The sequence below is a fragment of the Cuculus canorus genome, chromosome W (genome assembly GCF_017976375.1).
Source record: "Cuculus canorus isolate bCucCan1 chromosome W, bCucCan1.pri, whole genome shotgun sequence".
Lineage (NCBI taxonomy): Eukaryota > Metazoa > Chordata > Aves > Cuculiformes > Cuculidae > Cuculus > Cuculus canorus.
Genome location: NC_071440.1, coordinates 20,415,838 through 20,438,034, shown reverse-complemented (window position 1 = coordinate 20,438,034; position 22,197 = coordinate 20,415,838). Strand labels below are relative to the sequence as shown.

The 22,197-nt window shown below is 38.1% G+C and overlaps 1 protein-coding gene across 1 annotated transcript in view; it reads left to right on the top strand.

Annotated features, from left to right (window-relative positions):
- Nucleotides 1-3,887: 3,887 nt before the first annotated feature.
- The window catches only part of LOC128850238 (splicing regulatory glutamine/lysine-rich protein 1-like), a 42,988-nt gene continuing 24,678 nt past the window's right edge, over nt 3,888-22,197 (top strand). The window contains 3 exon segments of the mRNA XM_054053233.1: nt 3,888-4,048; nt 8,514-8,647; nt 17,055-17,170. Of these exon segments, the coding sequence (XP_053909208.1) occupies nt 3,888-4,048; nt 8,514-8,647; nt 17,055-17,170 (411 nt within the window).

Below are 22,197 nucleotides of genomic sequence, written 5' to 3'. Positions count from 1 at the left end.
TTTCTATCATTTGGGAATTTCAAAAGTCCTACTTCCATGCACAGTTTTTTATTAAAAAAAGGTGCTGAAACAACTGTATATGTAGGGAAAACATATACTATAGTTTTCAGATTTCATGTTAATCATCTATTTTGACAGAAACAATTCATGCTATCAGAACTAAGGTTTTGGCAAGCATCTCTACGTGAATTTATACATTGATTAAAATTCCTGATTGATTATGAGAGGCAGAAAAATAACCCTAACTGGGGCACATGTCTAGGCAAAACCTGATAAAACAAGAGTATTATCAGAAGTTGGCTTGAACAGGCAGTCTACTGTGAGTAGAAATAGGAGACTGGCATTTGAATATTATGCCGCTTGATTAATTCACAAGAGAAGGAATATTATATTCCTATTATATTGACTTCCTGCACATCAGGAAGGACTGTTCCTGAGCTTGGAGGAGGGTATCCTTAAAAAAACCCACATCTGTCTTGGGCCCTTCTTCTTTTTAGAACCATCTCCCACGGGATTCTTCCAGGCCCGTCCATGAGCAAGCAAAGGCTTGCACTTCTGAAGTCCAGGGTTGTGATCCTGCTATTTGTTTTGTTCCCTCTCAGGAACTGAACACCATCATCTAATGGTCATTGTATTTAGGCTGCACAGCCTTAAGTGCCCCAGGAGTAGTTGAATCTGAAGTTAAATTTTACCTTTTGTAAATTGCTCAAGACTTAGAGCTATTTGATTTTATATTAAATATATGCAGTGTGGATAACATTCTTCTGGAAGTCTTTAAGGCTCCATTTAAAGAAGGCTTTCTAATGTTTCTGTCTTTATCCTACCTCAGTTGATTTCCATTCCCTAAGCATGGAAGTGCAGTAAATGCTATATTGATGTTCACCTCTAACAGACTACCCACTGTCTACCTTTAAAAGTGATTTCTTGTCAAGAAAAAGACTTTTCTCCTGATCATATAAAATATGTTTTACTCTATCCTGGTTTCGACTGGGATAGAATCAATTGTCTTCTAAGTAACTGCAGCATTTTAAGTTCAGTGTTGGAATAAAGTTGATAATACCTATTGTTTTGGTATGTGGTTAGGCAATGTCTAGCTTCTGATACAAGAGGAATGCTGTTTCCAGGGAAATCAAGGACTTCTCTCAGTTTAACATGCTTCACAATTGAGCAGGTGTATAAAGCTGAGAGGAGTTAATCCAGGATGGATGACCCAAATGGGCCAATAGAAGTATTCCATGCCACAAACATCGCACTCAGTATGAATTAGGAAGTTTTCCGGGTATCGCTCTCTTCCTCTTCAGACTCTGCCCTTGGTAGTCCCTTGCCTGCAGTGCTCCTGTCCAGTTCCGCGTTTTGTGTTCTCTCTGTGACTGGCAGTGACGTCTGTACCACTGGAACTGCTGAGCTCGCTGCGTCCACAATCTGGTGGTCACTGCTAGTAGCACATATGCCCAGGACTGAGCTGAGTATTTGTTTTGTAAATTTTGTATATTATTTTTGTATTATTATTAATATTGAGCTTTTATTATTTTATTAAAAATGTTTTCTACTTCAACCTTTGGGTCATCCTTTTTTTTCCCTTTCCCAATTCCCCTTCTCTAGACGACAGGGAGACTAGGTGACAGAGAAGCTGTTTACTGTAACCTCCTTCTGAACTGCAAATATTTTGCTTCTGCTACTTGCAATTAATATTTCCCAGTAAATGCTTTTTAGACCTTGTGGAAAGACCAGGAAATACAATCTTAGACAAAATGTTAATAGTTGCTTTTGATTAAAGACTCTACCTTTTTACACATAGGTAACATGGAATTTAAATTTCATGATCTCTGTAAGGGTAATGTATTGCTGTTGTTCTTTTCAGAAGTTAAAAGGAAGAGGGAATGATGCAGTTTTAGGGGAAGATTATTTTCTGTACACAGGAAAAACTCAGCTGATTAACAAAACAAAAGTAGTATGTTGTTGTAAGGGCAAGCAAATGCTCCATATTCTGAGATTTGCCCAGTACCTCTAAAAAAAACCCACTTTTTGTTTTCAGAAAGGATTGCTTATTTATTCTTGAGCACTCATACTGTGGATGCATGGACGGTTTATCATTTATCATTTGCCATCACAGCATCTGAAAACTGTGCAGGAGCAAAACTGAAAAGAAGCCCCTACATGTATTAATCCAGCACTTAGATCACAGCTAAAGTTTTCTCTTGGCCTACAGCATCCTGTAAGATGTTAAGGCAAGTCTGTTAAACATTGATTAGAGAGAAGATTATGTTAAGGGAAATGCTTGTACATTGATTCCTGTCCTGCATATCTACCCATTTTATTTAACTCTTTTTTCCTCAATAGATGTTTTATATTTTAGGAGAGAGGGTGGATCTTAAATACTTTTAAATTTTGAACAGTTAGGCTAAAACAGATTGTTTGCTTCTGGCATTTTAATGACAGCCTGTACAGACCACAGCTTTCAGCAGTGTTTCTTATTTTCTTACTATTATTCCAAAATCCAATTTTTTTTTCCATATTATTTTCCAAGCTAATTTTTTCCAGCGGAAGGGACTGACAAATATAAAATTTAAACAGTGTTTGGCTTCTCTTTTGTTTTTGGGAAGGAGACCAGTAGCTTAGAACTTCATATTTACTGTTAAAGGATTTACCTGAGGGGGCGTATCCCATCCAGTTCTGACAGCACAGAATTTTTCTGTTTGTGAATTTTAGAGCTCATTTTTCTGGTACCCTCCACTGCGAGATGCAAGGAGAAAGGACACAAATGATCAAAGCAGTAATAGCTTCTACACCTCTGCTAACCGCGTTTGGATGAAATGTACCAGTCAAAACACAGGAAATCTTTATGCAACGTTCCTATAGACAGATTAATCATACCAGAGTTTAATTTTGCATAATATATAACAAAAGATCTTGAATTCTCCAGTTAAACTTCTTTAAGCTTAAGCAGGGAAACGCCAGGGCAGTGGAGAGACCCGCCAGGAGTCGGCAGCTCTCGTGGGAGACGCTGACAAGGCCTAGGCATTGCCAGAGCAACAGCGGCTAACCCCACACCTATAAAAAGCAGTCTAGGGAACGCTAGCAACTAGAAGCGGCAATCGCAGTATATCGAGGAAGGGCACCTCTTCAAAGGATGGGCATTCCACTGGCCGAGTAGGAGACTTGAAGTATACGCAACCCAGCAACCAGGCACTGTTCTGTGACCTTCTGTACAGGTCAAGGGCACTCATCCTACCTGACTCTCAAGGCAGAAGGGTGGGCACTTGTCCAAGAGCAAAGGCTGCGGCTCCAGATGGGTGGTCTGCACCATCTACCCCAGCAGTGGCCGATGCCTCCACGCAAACGGAGCTGCTGAGAGGAAAGGCCGCGGTGCAGACCTCGGACTGCAGGACCTTTCTCCTGTGACAGGGAAAGGTAGCAGAGCTGTCTGCAAAAAGTGTGCCCAGGTGGAGGAGAACCTGCAGCAAGTGGCGGCCCAATCCCCTGAAGAAGCCCGGGGCCGGTAGCGTGTGCGTGAAGGGAAGCTAGGCAGCGGTTGGGGGACACACGCAGTTCCGCCCTGGTAATGGCGGCCTGGCTGACTCCTTGGGAAAACGGAGGGAAGAGAGGGCTTTCTTCTCTCCCCTCCTGCAGAGGAGCCCTCGCAGCCGAGCTCAGAGTCTCGTCTGCGCGGAACAAGAGCGCCCGCTTCCCCGTGAGTTCCAGCCAGCACAGGAAAAAAACAGCTGCCCGCCCAGAAAAAAAAACTCTAGGGAGCAGTCGAGTCCGCCACTAGAGCGCCCACATGGTAGGACGCTCTGGCAGGCGCCGCGCGCTCCTCTCTGTCGTCAGGCCCGCCTCTCCAGCTGTATGTGGTACCGCCGCAAGCAGAGCGGTCGTGCAGGCCCGCCATGATGAACAGTGGAGTGATCGGCGTGCCGCTCGGCTTCCCCTTGGGCCCTACGCCTGTCATTCAGGTCACGAACCTGTCTTCGGCAGTGACTAGTGAGCAGATGCGGACTCTCTTCGGCTTCCTGGGAGATATAGAGGAGTTGCGCCTCTATCCTCCGGAGTAAGTAGGCCCTGTCGGCCTCTGGAGCGATAGACTTGGGAGGAGGAAGAGGCCTAGAAGGGTCGGGAAGATGGAGGGAAGAGGCAGAAGGCCTTATGTGCCATCTTGAGTGTGGGCACCAGTGTCTTCCGCACAGGGAGGGGAGTCACGTGGTCCTACCCCTTTGTATAGGGCATGGAGCGTTAGGGGAAAGAGGCTTCGTCTAGAACTAAGATGGCGGCCCTGGTCCAGAGTAGGGGAAGCAGCCGCGGCATCTCCAGAGAGACCTGTAGAAATACGGCAGGTTTTGTATTCTCCTGGTGGTGGCCAGGGCCGTGGCTACCCAGTGGGCACTGTCGGCACTGAGTCACAGCCTAAGGCCTGGCGAGAAGCGTGCTCCTAGGCTGCTCCGAAGCACTTCCCCGGTGCAGGTCTTGTTTCTCCCCTTTTTTCTGAAAGCCTCTCTTCTATGACTGACCTTTCTCTTTGCCTGGACTCACGCGAAGTGAAAGGGGGGTCGGGCGGGAACGCCCCAGGCCCGACCCTCTCCCAGCTGGCTGCCAGGCCACGTTGCCCGTGCGATGCGGGGCGGCTGGACCAACTCTTTTTGTTTGAAGGGCTCTTCTTCGAGGAAAGGCTGTCCAAAAGAAGCCATTATAGCTAGTAACAGAGGAACAACGGTACCTGCCCTGTGCTCAGAAGTGCCTCCGATAAGACGTTTGCAGTAAATGAAAGTAATTTATAGCTGTCCTCATTATGTCAACTGCATGCGAGATATCTGCTCAGATGGGAGATGACGTTATTTTGTAAACCTCAGCGTTTCTTCCAAGCAGATGGTGGCCGACAGAATAGGGGAGGAAATTAATTTTTTTTTCTTAACGTACCTGTTGTATTAGGAAGTGAATGACAGATGTGCCCTTTCAAACCATGTATATTTTCTTTTTCTTTATGAAAATTAAATAGGAATAGCGGCGAGGGAGTTATCCACATCCATACTTCAACTTTAATACAAAGAAGACAGGAATACAATTTTGGTGTCTTTAAAACAAAGTAGCAAAAAAGTTGGTATTTGTCCATTTTTATCTGTTACTAGATCATGCTTGGCTAGGTTTGAACGAAGACCATTCAGAAAAAATAAATATTATTTAATAGGTATATAAAATACATATGATAAAACAGCTTTACCAAGTTTTAAGCACTCTTTAATAGATTTATGGTGATTTTCTTTTTTTGTACAGTTTTCTAGATTTTTACTTTGCACTTGTTCCATAGTGAACTTAATACGCTTGTTTTCTCATGACAATATATTTTTTGTTAGAGCTGTTGTTTTTATTTTTCAATAAGTCATATAGCAGATTTTAAGGCAAATAGATATTTTCTTGACATTTGTGTGCAAATACTGTTTGTGCCTATGTATAAAATTTTGCCAGTCTGTGTATACACATAAAATATTAAAATCCAGTAACATAGCAGGGTTTGACTTGGAAATGTCAAGGCTATAATGCAGTAAGCATTAGTTCTAAATTATTTAGTTTTCCGAGGGATGTGGGATTGTGATTACTTATTTTACTCTCCATTTTTATTTAAAACTTTTATGTATAACATTTAGAAATATGCATTTCCTTGCCAAATAGGTCTGGACATTTGACCTGACATTCAAATTATTACCTTGGAAAAAAATTAAGTATTTAATCTAATGCCCTTCTTGTGAAACAGTGAAAACATCCTTCCTATTGACTCTGAAAATATATTTTAATAATATTATCATAAATTCAGTAAGTAGTGTTTCATCGACAAGTGCGTGGGTAGCAAAGGTATCTCAAGCAAAAAGATGCTACAAAAGATGTCTGCAATTTGTTAAAATTATTTTTTCTCATATTTTTCCTTAGATATTTAATGATTTAAGGCTTAGATTGTTTTAAAATAAATTCATTCTATTAATTCAATTAAAAAGGAAGTTTGCTTTATACAATAGAGTCAACATCAGGCAAAAAATTCATGTCATCCCAGTCAGCTTTAAAAACATTTCTGTAAGCAGTCCAAACTTCTGATGTATTCTAGAACATGAATTTTGTCACCTTCCCGGAACAGCAAGAAACTCACTTTTTGGTCCAGTTTCTAGCTGAAGAACATAATTCAATAAATTGAATTAGTGAATTGTAGGTTTCATGAATATTGACTACTGAAAGACAAATATTAATATGCTCTTTTAAATGTATTTCATGCTGAGAAATAAGAAGAAGCTTTCAGTCGTTCCAGATTTATGTTAACTAAGTTTTCACTGAGATTGGGGCCCTGTTTGCTAGCCTTTGTAGGGAAGCACATAGTTAAAAAAATAAGGCCAGCAGTTCTTGTTTCAAGAATAATATATAATGCGATATTAAGAGTATCATCCTAAAATTTTTATAGATAAAGCTATGTGGTGAAATAAAGTTACATGTTGCATTGTGTAGAACTGTAACCTGTTTTCTCTCCAATTCTGTACTGCAAATATTCAGTGTGCACACAAAATATTTTTAGTCAAGCATGAGTTTGCAGAGCAGAGTGAAGTTGCATTCTCTTCTGTATGAATCATCTCATATAAAAAAAAAGCATTCAAATTGAGATATTAACGTTTGTGATCCCATTGTCTTTGCTGGGCATATTTATTTATAATGAATATGAACTTTTAGTTCTTTTGATGCTCAACAGTAAACAGAATATGTAGACATATGTATGCATGCACACGCTTTATAAAGCATAAAAACTTTTTCTAATCCAGCGTTATGGTCTTTCCAAATAAAAGTATGTTATCCTTCACCTTTTTCAAATCACGTTTGTCAGCCTTCTACTTTTCCCCTTAATCTCCTCTTCATCACTTCTCCAGTGAATTGTGTTGAATAGCTTAACCTTCAGAAAACATTTTGTACCAAGACTTCTTTTTAGAGCCTTGTTGCAGCAGTGTTGTGATGTTAATATTTTTAACGTAATTTCCAGATAGCTTTTGTGATTGAAATCCGAGGGGGGAAATACTATAAAAAATACACTTGTCATAGCTGGCTCTATAGTTGTTGAAATTTACAAGGATTATTTATGGAGCCTGGAACTACCTGGAAAATAATTATGGTTTTGAGTTAGCAATGAAAACAAAAAAAAAAAAAAAAGAAAAAAGCTAAGAGATGTTAGAAGCACAGAATCTTCAGTGGAGGCTTCAGCCATTTGTAAGATTACAAGTTGTATGCAGACATTTCTGCTTAGTACTGAAAAAGTCATAGCTTTTTGTCAGCTCTGATGGAAAGTGTTCTGAACCAAGACCTTACAGATGGCTCAAAAACCATTTTATACATTTATTTCCTTTCTGAATGTGAAAACTTGAAACTGTGAAAACATTGTCCACTATAGTCAAATTATGCAGACAGAAGAAATGTAGTCATCTTGTGATGTTTTACTAAATTGTTTACGGTTGACTTTCTTATTTATGTTTTTCCCACTCCCTATTTATTTTTGGTTCCTCAACGTCTCTGTTTTCACAGAGTTTTCCATCATAAATATTTCTGACTGCCATTCTGAAGTTGATGGGCTGGCTCTCTAAATGTTTTACCTAGATGTTACCTTTCTCTGGTAACCAGAAACTTACCAATCTGCCTGCCTCAGACTAAATCCTTGGTTCATTTATGTAATTAATATGATGAAATAGCATGTCGAAGACTTCTGAGTTTGTATTTAAATACTAAAGCCTAATTAATCACATACAACAATATTGGGAGTACCTGCTTGGAATTTGAAGGGCTACAAGATGGGTTGAGCTAAACTTGAACTGTTTATGGTACTTCCAGAAAGTTGACAAGTGTTTCTGTTTCAGTTGAGGAAGGTTCAGGATTAAACAGTTTGTGCAGTGTATTTTCCATGATTTGCCACCTTACTAGAAGACAGATATTTTTTTTTTTTTCAAGTGGAGCTTGCTGATGTTCCAGCAATATCCTATTTTATTCTGTCTTTGAAGGCTTCACCTGTACTTATTTAATGTGAAGAAATAAACTGCTTGCATAAAGAATATAAGCCTTGACTAGGGAATGTATTTTTTTTAAAGCAAAGTCCTTTAGTTTTGAACAAGATTACATATTGTGCTTTCTGATGTCTCTTTTGGTATACTTTCTACTGGAAAAGAAAATTAACCAACATACATATTTTTAATTTTCTTCCTTATTCTAGACTAATTGTGAATCCCTCATACCTCCTCCAGTGTTATCCTGTACTCCAGCCTTGTTAATTTGGGATTTTGGCTTCTGTAAGTTTCCATTAAAAGGAGGAGGGGCTATGCTATGCTTTTTTTTTAGTGACATAATAAGTAGGCAAATTCGTAAATTTCTATACTCTTGTCTTTTGGGTAACTTTTCCAGGAAGTCTTAAACTTTTCTTTTTTAATTATTATTAAGAAATAACAGTTGAAAATACGTGCATACAATTACTTAATATGGCTAATTGTTTTTTTCCTTTTATCTTGCAGCAATGCACCTCTTGCATTTTCCTCCAAAGTATGTTATATTAAGTTTCGCGAAGCATCGAGTGTTGGCGTGGCCCAGCATCTAACTAACACAGTTTTTATTGACAGAGCTTTGATAGTTGTGCCCTGTGCAGAAGGTTGGTATTTTAGACATTCATCTGTAACATTGGTCTTTGTCCTGTCTGCTAATTGTTTTAAGCTTTCTATGTAAGGAGATGGTGCTCTGTTGTTATTTTATTGATTTTAAAAAAAAATATTGGAACAAAATTGGAAGTTAAATGAAGAAACCCAATTATATAGATTTAATTGAAATTCATAATTAGTAAAAATTAGTTGATTTAAATTAAAATAATGCAATTTTTCATAGTTATTACATATTTTGGGAGAAGAAAAGGTAAAATAATTCCCTTCAATATGGTTTGTTTTGTCAAGCTTATTCCCACACAAAGTTCTCACTAAAGTCAATGGAGCACTGAAATATCAGGCAATTTCCCGCCACCGATAATATAGCAGTTTGGATCTTAATGTATCACTCTTGGTGTGGTGGGTTTTTTTGTTTGGTGGTTTTATTTTTACTATTTTGTTTCCCTTTTTTTAAGACTGAATCCCAATTTTGTCTTGTAGATGTGATATATGCATTTGACCTTTTTAGATTCATCTAATCTAAAATATTTTGAACTTGTGGTGGTAATTACTGTTTGAATATAAATGTTTGCTGCTAGTTTAATTAAAAAAACCCCAGTTTTCCTTTCTTATTCCTGTGGAAAATATTACTTTGCATGCAATAAAAAAGCTTTCTTATGCATACTGGTACTCCTTTTTTATTTTAGATCTCTCTTTTAAAATGCAGTCAGCTGTACAGAATGCTTCTAGTGTAAAATATTTTTATAACTTAATAAAATAAAATACTTGGTGAATACTAAATTTTCAAGTGTTCCTTTAACTAGCTATGATGTCGTGCTTTTACATATGTGTTTAATACAAGGTAGTTCTTAGTGTTAGTATACTATCCCAGATCTGAATACAGTTCTATGAAGCATGGCTCTAATGTAGGCAGATTGCTGGAGCTCCATTGACTTCATTGAGATTGTTGCGGGAATTGAGCATCTGCCCATTTAGATCTGGACTTTTTGCCTCCTTGGAATGGAAACATTCCATCTGGTGTAGTGGAGCTTTGAACATGGTAGCTGTTCTGTCATGAACAACGATATTTAGAATGATTGACCTATAAACTGCAGCAAGTCCAGAAATATCTCCTATTAACAGGACTTTTCTAACTGCAAGCATCAGATTTTGGTTCAAAAAATACTGTTGACTTCTTGGAGTTTAACAGTGGTCCCAGAGTACCAGTTTTAGTATGCCTGCCACATCATGATCTGGATAGTATGAGTGCTGCTGTAATAATGGTCTGGGGTGTTCCTAGCAAACTCTGACAAGTCTCCAAAATTTCATAGACTCTAAAATGACCTGCAATATACTGTCTATTCTTGTAGCCTTGTTAATGTGGGCATATTAATAAGTATTTTTGAAGTCTAGATTTCTAGTTACTTTTATGCTTTGTTTTGAGGGCTTTTTGGTTTTATGTTTGGAACTTGTTCTTAAACCACAAAGGATATTGCTGTATTCACTTGAAGCTTTGTAGAGGCTTTTGGTAGGCAAAATGTATCAGATCAGAGTCCTTATTACTGGAAAACTGACGTTAAATAATTGACTACAAATTCTTCAAGATCTTAGTTTTACGTTTCATTGAAAAGTCATTAACACTGGTTCAGTACTGCCAGAGAGGAAAGATTGCTGTCTAATGAATGAACACCTCCTTGTGTTTTTCTTGTGATGAGATCACTGCCTGACATGATATGGCATTAAGCAGGTAAAGCTACGTTTTCCTGTGTCTCTTGATGCTAGACAATGAGTGGAAAGAAAATAAAATCAAAAGTTCTGAGAAATCTTGTTCTAACCCTGTTTGTAGCTGACTTATTAGGCATTTCTTAGAAAATGTATTACAGAAAAATTATCACTGTTCCAGATCGTTCTGAACCCCACAGAGATTTATGCATAATTAGGTGAACAAGTGATTGGGTTGTGAGGTCAAATTTCTTTTAAAGTCAAAATGCTGATTCCATGTATCTTTCTAACAGAATCACTAATTTTAATGTGTAAAGATGTGAATTCATATAAGTTTAACTTTCTGAGAAATTTATTCTGTGGAATTAGCATGGCTTTGGAGACCACAGTGCAACATTTTTGATTCACTATATATCATTGTTAACAGAGTCAGTGGAGTGTATCATGGGCTTTTAAAGTAGCAATGGTTATATTCTACTGGAAAGTTAAATTATATCCATGGCCAACAGTGCCAGTAATAAAACATTTCATGCACTGAATTGAACGTAGAGGAGAGGTAACATGGAACTCTGAAAACATGTTTTTTAAAACCATAATAAAATCTGAAATATGGAGTGTGTTTAAACAGTGGTAAATCAAGGGAATATAAGGAAGGAATCACTACAAAATGAATACAATGTTAATTTTGTGACATTTAATAAATGATTTAACAAAAATGTAATTTTGAATGAAGTAACATTATCGCGTTGTCAAAATATGACTTTCTTCTGTATCAGTAGGTTTTTCTTTAAATGTTATACTTTGAGAATGTGAAGGTTGAAAGATAAACAAAGATGCCACCCTAATAATTCTAAATTTTATGTCCACATTGTCGAGTAGATGGATTTTGACTATTAATTTGGTTTTGTATGTTTTCTCTATGTGATATTTGTGCATTATTAGATGACTAGACTGGCCAAGGCAGACCTGTTACACTTGCCTGAGTTAGGCATTGTTTGCCATGCCACTAAACCTGCCGCCAACTGAAACCTTCACGGGGAAAATGAAATCGAAGTCTGGCCTGCTGAAGATGGACGCCCTGTCTCTGTTTTTATTTTATTTTGCTTTCTTTCCATTGTTTCTTTTACTTTTATTTTTTCCCTTTTTGGTTTTATTCTGTTAAATCTCTTTCCCTTATACTTGTGAACTGGTAATTCAGTTCTGAAAAATTGATGTTTTGTAAAGGGTTTGCAGTGTTTCATTTTGAAGTTGACCTGAAGCTGTTTGTGGATGGTATACACAGAATTTAGAATATGATTAACTAAATTTTACACTGAATTATGGATAAATTTGGTTTGGAATACATTTAAACATCTAAATTCAACAGACAAGCACATTGTGTCAGACTGGAATAGTGAAAAATATATCAGTTTTAAGATGTGTTCTTTCATATATTATGCTTCATGAGCTTGTCTTGGAAGAGGTCAGTTGAAACCTACTTTATGGAGAAATTAACTTTACAAAGTAAAATCATGATCTTTGCTATTTTTCCTCTTCTCAGCAGAGTAGTTTTATTTCAGGATGCATGGTCTGTTTAAAAGGCTTTCTATTTATTTCTAACATGAAGGGCTTAAAATAATTATTTCTGATTTTGAACTTTCATGAATATTGAATGTCATTAAATATTTGTTTGCTTCTGATGAAACTTTGCTCCAGTGAGGTCAGCGGCAGTAAGATTTCATCCTTTTGTTTTTGTAATTTTTAGAAAATCTGTTTACCACTCATATAGACAAATGCAGCCTGAGATTTTGGTTGGAATGTCTTATATGAGGCACATTATCTTTTAACACTGTTATTTGTGAGAAGACTGAAAAGATATTTGTGCGTGTGTGTATGTATGTGTGTGTTGCACTTTTGCATGCTCCAGTGGTGATTACTTCAAGAAGAGTTAAAATCATCTCACATTTTCAGAAGCCCTGGCAGTTCATGCTGTAAAGATTGAGAAAGTTCTCATCCCTAAATGATGGCTGTTCTTTCTTGGGAAATGGAAGCCCTGAAACAGAAGTGCTGGACCAGGTGGTGTGTCTAGTCCTCAGGTATTGCTCTTCCCAGCCAGCTGCATCGGGGCCAACTGGTTTCACTGGTAATTCACCAGGCTGTGAACTGCAGCTGGGAAGAGCTTTGCTTTGTGATGTCTGTTGGATTTAGCTGTGCCAGTTGAGGTAATTACCAGTAGTTCTGTTCTCTTTAATCTCTGTTGCTAAATCCAGTAAGAATCATGAATTGGATAACACAGAAATTATTGTATTTGTGCGTTTTCCATTGATTTAAAATAGTAGGAAAATAACAATTCCTTTAATTATATTTCGAGTAGATGTGAACAGGAAGTATTTTTTAAACAAACATACCTATTGCTGAAGCAGTTTTTGGGGAAGTTAACCATGTAGTTTCAGTACAAAGAGTAGGAAATGAATTTCTTCTGAGCATGTGGAGGGGGGATAAAAATACTGTGATTAGTACCTGCTTAACACAGATACTTCTGTTCAGTGTTTAGCAAAATGGATTCTGGTATGGACTAGGTTGACCAGGACTCTTAAACACTGATATAAAAAAAGTAACAATCATAACTGATATTTAGGAGAACTGTACATTTCTGGAGAAGCATAAGGTATCTAGGCAATGCAGAGCTAATCTACTTTTCCTTCCATATTCCTTTGCAAAGTGAAGATAAAATCGATAAATTATCATAGAATCTATAATTTACTAAACACTCATAAGCTTCTAAGAAATATTTCTAAGGATGGCGTTCTCCATCTGCCTGCTAGAAGGGCTTATCACAAAACACAGAATCATAGAATGGTTTGGGTTGGAAGAGACCATGAAGGTCATCCGGTCTGATGCCTCATCCAACCTGACCTTGAATAGATGTGGCATATTGATTTTGTTTGCTTTCCTTATTAGAAAATAAATATCTTTACCTCATTTCCTTTCAGCTTTTAAATACCATGATTTAAAAAAATGAAAGACTTATTCTTAAACTAAAGTGTTGTAATTTCTTATGTCATTACCCACGTTTTGTTGTATCTTTGTGGGCTTGTATTCCTTTTATAAATAATTTCATGGAGATAAAATTCAAAAAAAAATTTGTTTTTCAAAACTGTCTGAAGAACAGGGAACTAAATTTGCAAGCTATTTCAGGTTTGGTTGTTGTTATTTTTCATCCACAACAGTTTATTTTCTATAGAATTATTAAAAAGTTTGACCTGGTCTTAAAAACTAGAGGGAAGTCTTTTGAAAAGACAGTATCTCTGAAAGTAAAGGCAAATTTTGTGGATTCTGTCTGTAGAGATACGGATTCCTCATTCTCAAATAAAATAAATGAGCAGATCTTTGTTTGTGGCATGGAACGACCAACTAGGCTTTGTATTTGAAATAAAACATTACATCGTTGAGGGACCAAAGTATTCTGGAAATAACGCTGCTGACTTTATAGTTTAGATATGCATGCTATTCATTTTTGTAACTGCTCTAATAGCTTACTTAACTGAAAGTGTTCAGAGGATTCTGAATTTGTTATAAAAAAAGGAGACACTCGATTAAATGTCCTGTCTTTTTAGCAAAACTAATTGTGAATGGGCGCTGTGGGGCAAATTTAAGATCGGAAAGAGTCTGGTAAACAGGCTGAGCCGAGCAAGGACATGATAGCTGAGAAATGCAAGGACTAATGATTTAACTTTAATACTTTATTAGGAAAATCATTGCAGGACTGTTTTTTTTTCCTTAAGCAACCTTTGAACAAATGAATAATTCCAATTATGTCAGTAAGATGACTCATATGCTTAAAGTTCAGTATTGTATTTAAGTACCTTTCTGAACTTGACTCCCTGTCTGTTTAGTTATGTGCATAATTCAGTTCCTGTTAAAAGGCCTAACTGCATTAATCATCTCTTAAGTTTATCTGGTTAAGTGTATATTGAACTGGCTCTATGTAATTGCATGCTTAAATTGGGCATATGCTTATGTACATTACTTACCAAGGATCTAAATCAGAATCCAGATGCACCACTTTAGGAGCCATTTCTGCCACTGGCTTTACTTGAGTCATGTCTGTTGATCTTGTAGAAACTTGTATGAGTATCCAGTTAATTGCAAGATGCTGGCTGCTCAAGAGAAGATCTGGTTCATCAATCATTTGAAAACATTTAAGTATTTAGATTTTCAGAAGTACTGGTATATATGCCTAATTTGCACGCACAGTTGTTGGAACTGTATATTTGGAAGCATGTTAGTGAGCTACATAGTAAGCAGGATGTGCAGCCAAATACCCGATTCTCATGAGCAGACAGGCAAATCAAGTACACCTCTCATTGCATGCCTAACTTCAAAATGAGACTTGTAAAGAGTGCTGAACATTGTGGCGATGACTCAGATTCATGTATGTTTCTAAAAAAGCCCTGGAAGATGTAATTGCACAGTTAATTCCTAAGTGCTAATTTCCTATTTTTTCTTTTAGATTGCAAAATCAAGTGGTTTGTTACATGTTATGGAGCAAGGTGCCTCAAAACTTAACATAAATAAAATAAATCTAAATAGGAGGCATGAGGAAAAAAAAAGAGTACTGCTATTTTATCTTTTCTATTCTACCCATGCTACATGTAAATTAATTTTCATTTAGATTTGTTTTGTCCTTTGGTCTTATCCAAGTGTAACCCAGTCCTTGCTGCAGATCTGTACAACAGGTTTGCAACACTTTTGTCTTCTTTTTATTTTTTTAAAGTAGTATGATTCCTGTGGGGTTTATTGTAACTCGTGTTTTCAAACTTATATTTTGCTTTTTTTTTAACAAAATATATTAATTTTTAAATCCTTTAGTTTTAGGGGTTTTATAATTAAAACATATACAATTTGAACAAAAGAAGTAAAAGCCACTGGCACAATATTTGTATATACCTTGACTTTTAAAGCAATATTTAAATAAAAGCATTTACTTTAATTAAAGTGCATGGGGTAACACCAAAGGGCTCAGTTGGATAGCATATATGCAGTTATGCCACTAATTTTGAATAGATAATAGATACCTAGTATAATTAGAACTTGCTTTCTGTAGGTTTTCAGTTTGGTGTTTAATGTTTGTACCAGTTTAAATCCCACTGTATTTCAAATTTAATACATTCAATTGTATTTGTAATTAATTATTACATCTTTTGATTTCTGAAGATTTTTGGATTTCATTTAACAGTATAATTGTAACTAACTCTGAATGAAACCTTAGTTTAGTTCAGATTAGATATTACTTAAACTTTTAGCATGACAGGGAATATAGTATGGTTGAAATAGCAGGGAATAGATATTTTAGGAACATATACGAGGTCCAACACAAAAAGCCCCCCAAGACTGACCCTATAGCTCAGGAACCAAGAGTGGGAGGGGAGAGACAGAGATGGGTATAGAACATGTTCTAACCTGTCACAGTGAGACAAGTCTCAGCTCAGTCGCTTCACTCAGTACGAGTGGATGTGTGTTCAAATAGAGACATTTTCTTACCCTCGGTCGGAAAATGTCAGTGTGCGCCAGCCCACGACGCTTTGTCTATGAAGCAGTGTTTAGCCAATAACAATATCCCTATGCTTGAGCTCCCACTCTGTTCACCAGACCTGTCTCCCTCTTCCCAAAGATCAAGTTGTTGCTCAAAGGAACCCATTTTTTTGTTGGTAGAAGATGTGAAAGCAAAACTGACAGTTCCTCAACAACCTTTCAGAAAATGATCTGCGGAATTGCTTTGAACATTGGCAGCATCGTATGCAACCATACGTCAGTTCAGAAGGGAACTATTTTGAAGGTGATCGTAGTTGACTTTCTTAATTTGCTAAATAAAAAGTTACAGGCACAGTCTTGTTTTTTTGTGTTGGTCCTTGTAGCTTGCGTAGATGATCAGTTATGATTTTCTTCAATCTCAGTAAATGTAAAGCTAAGTTATCAAAGTTTCAGATAAACTGAGGTGACCTCAGATAAACTGAGGGTGAGAATGTAAGACAGTACAAATCTGATTTTTTCTGCCCTCCCCTCCTTCACTCCCAACTTTACTTGTAGTATATCTTGTGTGGAGTCAGAGTAATTTTTATTTAATTTTACATCAAAAGTAGGTAACACCAGAGGGGGGAGAAGCACACTAATTCAGTTAGCACATACTTTGTTCCTTTCCCCTTTCCTTTCTCTCTTTTACTGATTTGGTTAATTGCCATTTCTGGGGATTAAGCTTTAAAAAATGTTCTTCTTTCTGTATCTGATGTTCTGTGTGCTATTAGTGATGCAGCCAACACGAACAGTTGTCATGTGTAAAACAGCTTTCGATCACCGTGAAAACATCGCCCTGGGAAAGCGTCCATGCTTGATATCGTTTCGTTCATGAACATTAAGTTTCCAGTACAGGTGACCCATAGCTCAAAGTGTTAAATAATTGTGTGCATTATTCAGTTTTTAAAATAATAATCCATTTATGAGATTTGCTAGTCTTTGAAGTTGTACTCACTTTTGGTTTTCCTAGTAGAGCAGGGTAAAAGGAAATGCTTACATTTATATTTGTTTCTTTGTAAGGATCCGATAGATAGATTCATTCTTATTTATTACATTTTTAAATGCAAGGGTAATTGTAAAATCGTAGAAAGAGTAACATCTGTGTAGTGTTCCAATTCAGTGTAACGCTTTAATTTGCTTTTTCAGGTAGAATCCCAGATGAAGCCAAAGCCCTTTCTCTATTGGCACCTGCTCCTACTATGACAAGCCTGATGCCTGGTGCAGGGTTGCTTCCTATACCTGCCCCAACCTCTTTGACTACAGTAAGTAACATTCAGTCCTTGTTTGATTTCTGGTTTTCCTCTGTACTCAGTAGCCTTTCTGCGTTCAGAGAACAAGAAGTATCTGATCCATGGATGTTATCCTCTTATATGCTAAATCAGTGAGGATTTAGCCGTGGTGCCTCTTTTGAGAGGTAGATCTTGTGATCTACCCTCAAACTACCATTCCTGGCTGTTTCTTTCAGGTTCTTATTTTGCAAAATAGTGGGTAAATACTGGTTTTGGTTGTGTCCATTTTAATTGTCCCTTCCTTAGACCCATTAATTTGATCCAGTGGCAGCACTATCCTCCTCCTAAAAATTTGTTAAAACATAATAGTTAAATTTGATACAGTCCTTCAGAATATTAAAATGCTATGTTAGGGTGCTTTTACTTGATATCTCTCTGACAGGGCTTTTGACTGTTAGCCTAACAATGTTTTTACTGCAAAAAGCATAGGAGCTAGCGGCTGCTGCTTCTGCTCAGTTCCCTTTTGTCTCTGTAAGCCTTTCTTGACATCAACAGGCTGCTGTGCCCTGTTCAGAGAGAATTCTGGAAATAGTAAATCCTTGAGAAACATTGGGTTTAATGTCACTAACCCCGTGTTATTTGAAGATGAAAGTCCTCAGTCTTCCAAACGTATTGCAGGAGTGTGAGTATCGATGTTGTTACTAGTACCATCCAGGAATTTTGGATTAAGGGTTTCCTGTGGATTCCCAAACCTATCTGTCTTTAGATGATTCCTTGTCTGTCTCCATTACCAGAAACATTACACCTACTCTCATGTTCTTAGCTGATGCTGATCAGCATCCTAAAAGATATGAATGTATTCATTGGCTTCCTTCCATCCATCCATACATTGCTTTAACCAAATTTGTTTTCTTCTGCACTATTTCAAAAACCTGCACAAAGGTCAGCATCCATTTTGAAGCTTGTGTTCCAACAGCTGTTTTAGAGGGTACAATTTATATAATGAAACAATGGGACCAAAGTCACCAATTAGAGGTTTAGGCTAATTCTCTTTATGGTTCATAACTGTCGTTGTAGAAGAGACATTGCATGACTTTGAAAATCCTTTAGTTCACAAGAATCTTGGCTTTTTTTTTTGTCTTAAAATGGGTGATACTGCCGTCATTGATATATGAAGTAATAGTTTAGGCATTTTGTAAAATAAAATGTGCTTATTCATGGTTCCGCTGCAAAATTCCTGCTAATGAAGCATAAGTAATCATACAATCATAGAATCATTTAGGTTGGAAAAGACCTCTAAGATCATTGAGCCCAACTGTTAACCTAACACTGCCACCTCCAGCCCTAAACCATGTCCCTAAGCATCATACCTGCACATCTTTTAAATACCTCCAGGTGATTCCACCACTTCCCTGGGCAGCCTCTTAGAAGCACTTGACAATTCTTTTGATGAATTAATTTTTCCTAATGTCCAGTCTAAACCTCCCCTGGCACAACTTGAAGCTGTTTCCTCTCGTCCTATCACTTGTTACTTTGGAGAAGAGACCAACACTCGACTTGCTACAACCTCCTTTCGGGTAGTTGTAGAGAGCGATAGGGTCTCCCCTCAGCCTCCTTTTCTCCAGACTAAACAAGCCCAGTTCCCTCAACTGCTCCTCATAACACTTGTTCTCCAGCCCCTTCACCAGCTTCACTGCCCTTCTCTGGACGTGCTCCAGGACCTCAATGTTTTTGTTTTAGTGAGGGGCCCCAAGCTGAACACAGGATTCCAGGTGCAGCCTCACCAGTGCTGAGTACAGGGGTACAATCACTGCCCTGGTCCTGCTGGCCACACTGTTTCTGATCCAAGCCAGGATACTGTTGGCTGCCTTGGCCACCTGAGCACACTGCTGGCTAATGTTCAGCCGGCTATTGACCAACACCTCCAGGTCGTTCTCTGCCAGGCAGCTTTCTAACCACTCTTCCCCAAGCCTGTGGCACTGCACGGGGTTGTTGTGGCCCAAGTGCAGGACCCGACACTGAGCCTTGTTGAACTTCATACAGTTGGCCTCGGCCCATCGATCCAGCCTGTCCAGATCCCTCTGCAGAACCTTCCTGCCCTCAAGCAGATCAACACTGCTGTGCAACTTGGTGTCATCTGCAAACTTACTGAGGATGCACTCGATCCCCTCATCCAGATCATTGGTAAAGATAAAGATATGAAACAGAACTTGTGTAATAACAGTATTTAGAGACGTTTGTTTCTAAACTAACCTAGTAAAGTAAATTCACTTGTTTTTATATGCATCTTTAATAAATTATCTGTGAATTTTACAATATTAAAGAGGAAGTCAAGTCAGTAATAAAAGGATGATTTAAAGTAAAGACAGTAGTTTACTCTTGTTACATAAAAAGAAATTACTGGTGGCTTGTTGAGAATTTCTAACGCTTGATAGAAACTTAATTTGCTAGAAAGGCAGTTGCTTTCTTGGGTGGAGAAAATCAATTTCAAACCAGGAACCCAGCACACTGATTTAGTTGTGATTTTTAAGTGACTTTTTTTTTTTTTTTATAAAGTTCCCCAGGAGAGATTTCAATTCCCAAATCTAAAGATGAGTGTTATATTGTCCTCATTCTCTAGGAAGTGACTGTGTTTGTAGGGAAAGATCTTAGACTTAATATCCTTCGAGTTTCAACCGAAATGATCTTGCCTTACATGATACGTTTGTCCAAAAGGACCCAACACCCAGCCCTGGGGACACCACTTGTGACTGGCCTCCCAGCTGGATTTAACTCCATTTACCACCGCTCTTTGGGCCCTCTTTAGTTCATATATATGACAAATATATCAATTGCCTTTTGAAATCATGATGAAAGGACCAAATTAAAAGTATCTTTATCAATCACATTCAGATTGTTAAATAAAGTTTAATGTCAGATTTGATTGAAGCCTGCAACAAAGGATTAAGTAAAGCATGTAGTATCCAATGTTGCACAGTTACCTTCCCCCTCAACTCACTCAGTCCGTGTTTTATGCTTCTGTCTCTAAACTCAGCTGATGTCCCTATCCAGGGCTTCATTTAATTTTTTGGCAAGATTAGTGGAGTTCTCCGATACAGTGTACTTACCTGCCAAAATTCACGCTACAAAATACCAGAGGTGTTATTCCCTTCTCTTCCCACCGTATTTTAGGAATGATCTTTGCTTTTCATATCCAATAACACTGAGTTAAAGTAGGTACCCCGTTCTCATCACCAGGTACTGGTTATATACTTTGAGGTTTATGGTACTGCTGTTGGTGGATAGTTGCAGTGTGTAAAGTAGCCCAAGTAAAACTACATTGCATAAAAGGATTAATTCCTATCCTGCTACATAGTAACATAAGCTTGGATAGCAGAAAGTAGAAAAAGTCTTCAAAGAAGGAAGTGTGAAGTCTTAAAAACATGTTTCTAGACATCCTGAAATTTGATTCCTCTAGATATATCTTACAAAAATATTGGAAAGAGTCCTACAGTCCTTTTATCTGTCACATTAGGCATAGCACTTTTGATTTATTATGCATGGGGATTTATTTGATTTTTAATGTTGCATTTGCGCAAACCAGTGAACAGTAAACTCCAGATGGGGTTTTGCACACAGTTTACATCTGCACGCTTTAAATCCCATCCTGGTAATTAGCCATGGATAGTCAGGTCTACAGTACTTAAATTGTTCCGAGTGCTTCTCTACCTAAATGGCTTTGTGCATGTTTGGGTGTTTTATTAGTTTATCTAATAAAACCTCTGGCCCATTTGTTTAGACAGCTGTTTAATATTCTCAGTCTCTACAGCTGCTGTACCAAAGGCCCACTTATACCCTTTGGGGGCTTTGAAGTACCCTCTCTTAAGATAATCAATGCCAAGGATGCCCGGTGCATTAGATCCAGTTACAATGGGGTGCTTTTCCCATTTATTCCCAGTTAGGCTCACTTAGACCTTGACTACAGTCACTTCTTGAGATCCCCCTGTCACTCCACAAACAGTGTCGGATTCTGTCCCTTTATGATTCGTTGGCAATAGGGTGCACTGCGCACTAGTATCTACTAAGGCTTTGTATTTTTGTGGTTCTCTCGTGCCAGGCCATGGAATCCACACAGTCCAATAAACTCGGCTGTCCCTCTCCTCCACCTGACTGGAGGCAGGGCCCCTCTAATTTGGAACATAGTACCCATCTAGGAATGGGTCTGGTTTGATCACAGCGGGTTGAAACCCATTCACTGGAGACTGGAGCAACATTTCTCCTGAAAGAATCCACATGTGTATTTCCTTTTAAACTACGAACTTGTGACTCTAGGGCAGCAGTAGGTTTTCTATCCTGTCTCCTCATGTCCTCTCCATGATCATGCAGGAAAAGCCACAGTGTGCGTCATGGTGTTTGCGGGCTCTCTCAGGTTGGTTTCACAGTAGGACATCTTGTCTTAGTGGCTGTGATGTGGACCTGTGCAGGTGAGGAGTAGGATCTATCCTCCGTGTGGAACAATTTCTCAAACAGTTTGTCAAATAAGCGTTCAGATCTTTGTTTGGCTCTGTTGAATCTTTCGGACACTTTTTCAGACAGTTTCTCCAGAGCTGAGATGCAGGCCTGGAAAGGCCGAGAGAATCTGTCCGCATACTGGTGGAGTTTGTCAACCACTTCACCTACCGTTGGGAATGTTGACAGTTTCTTCCCAAACCATTGCTGACAATGTGTGGCACAATGTTGGTGGGGCACTCGGCACAAACTTCCACAGCAGAGCTTAGTGTAATCTTAGATTGATGGATTGATGTCTGTTATGGAACAAACTGGCCATGGGCACTGCAAATTCCCTTCTTCCCTTGCTGGGCAAGGCCTCAGCAGTTCCTCATGTATTTATAATACTTGTGGGAAAAAAAAAAAAAAAAACTCTGATAAGGTGTTAAGTGACAGTGCACAGAAAACCTTATACTATAGAAGGTTATTTATGGGTAGATTTTTATTCTTTAAAAAAAGTACTTGTGGTGGGTTGACCTTGGCTGGTCGCCAAATGCCCACCAGGCCACTCTATCACTCCCCCTCCCCACATG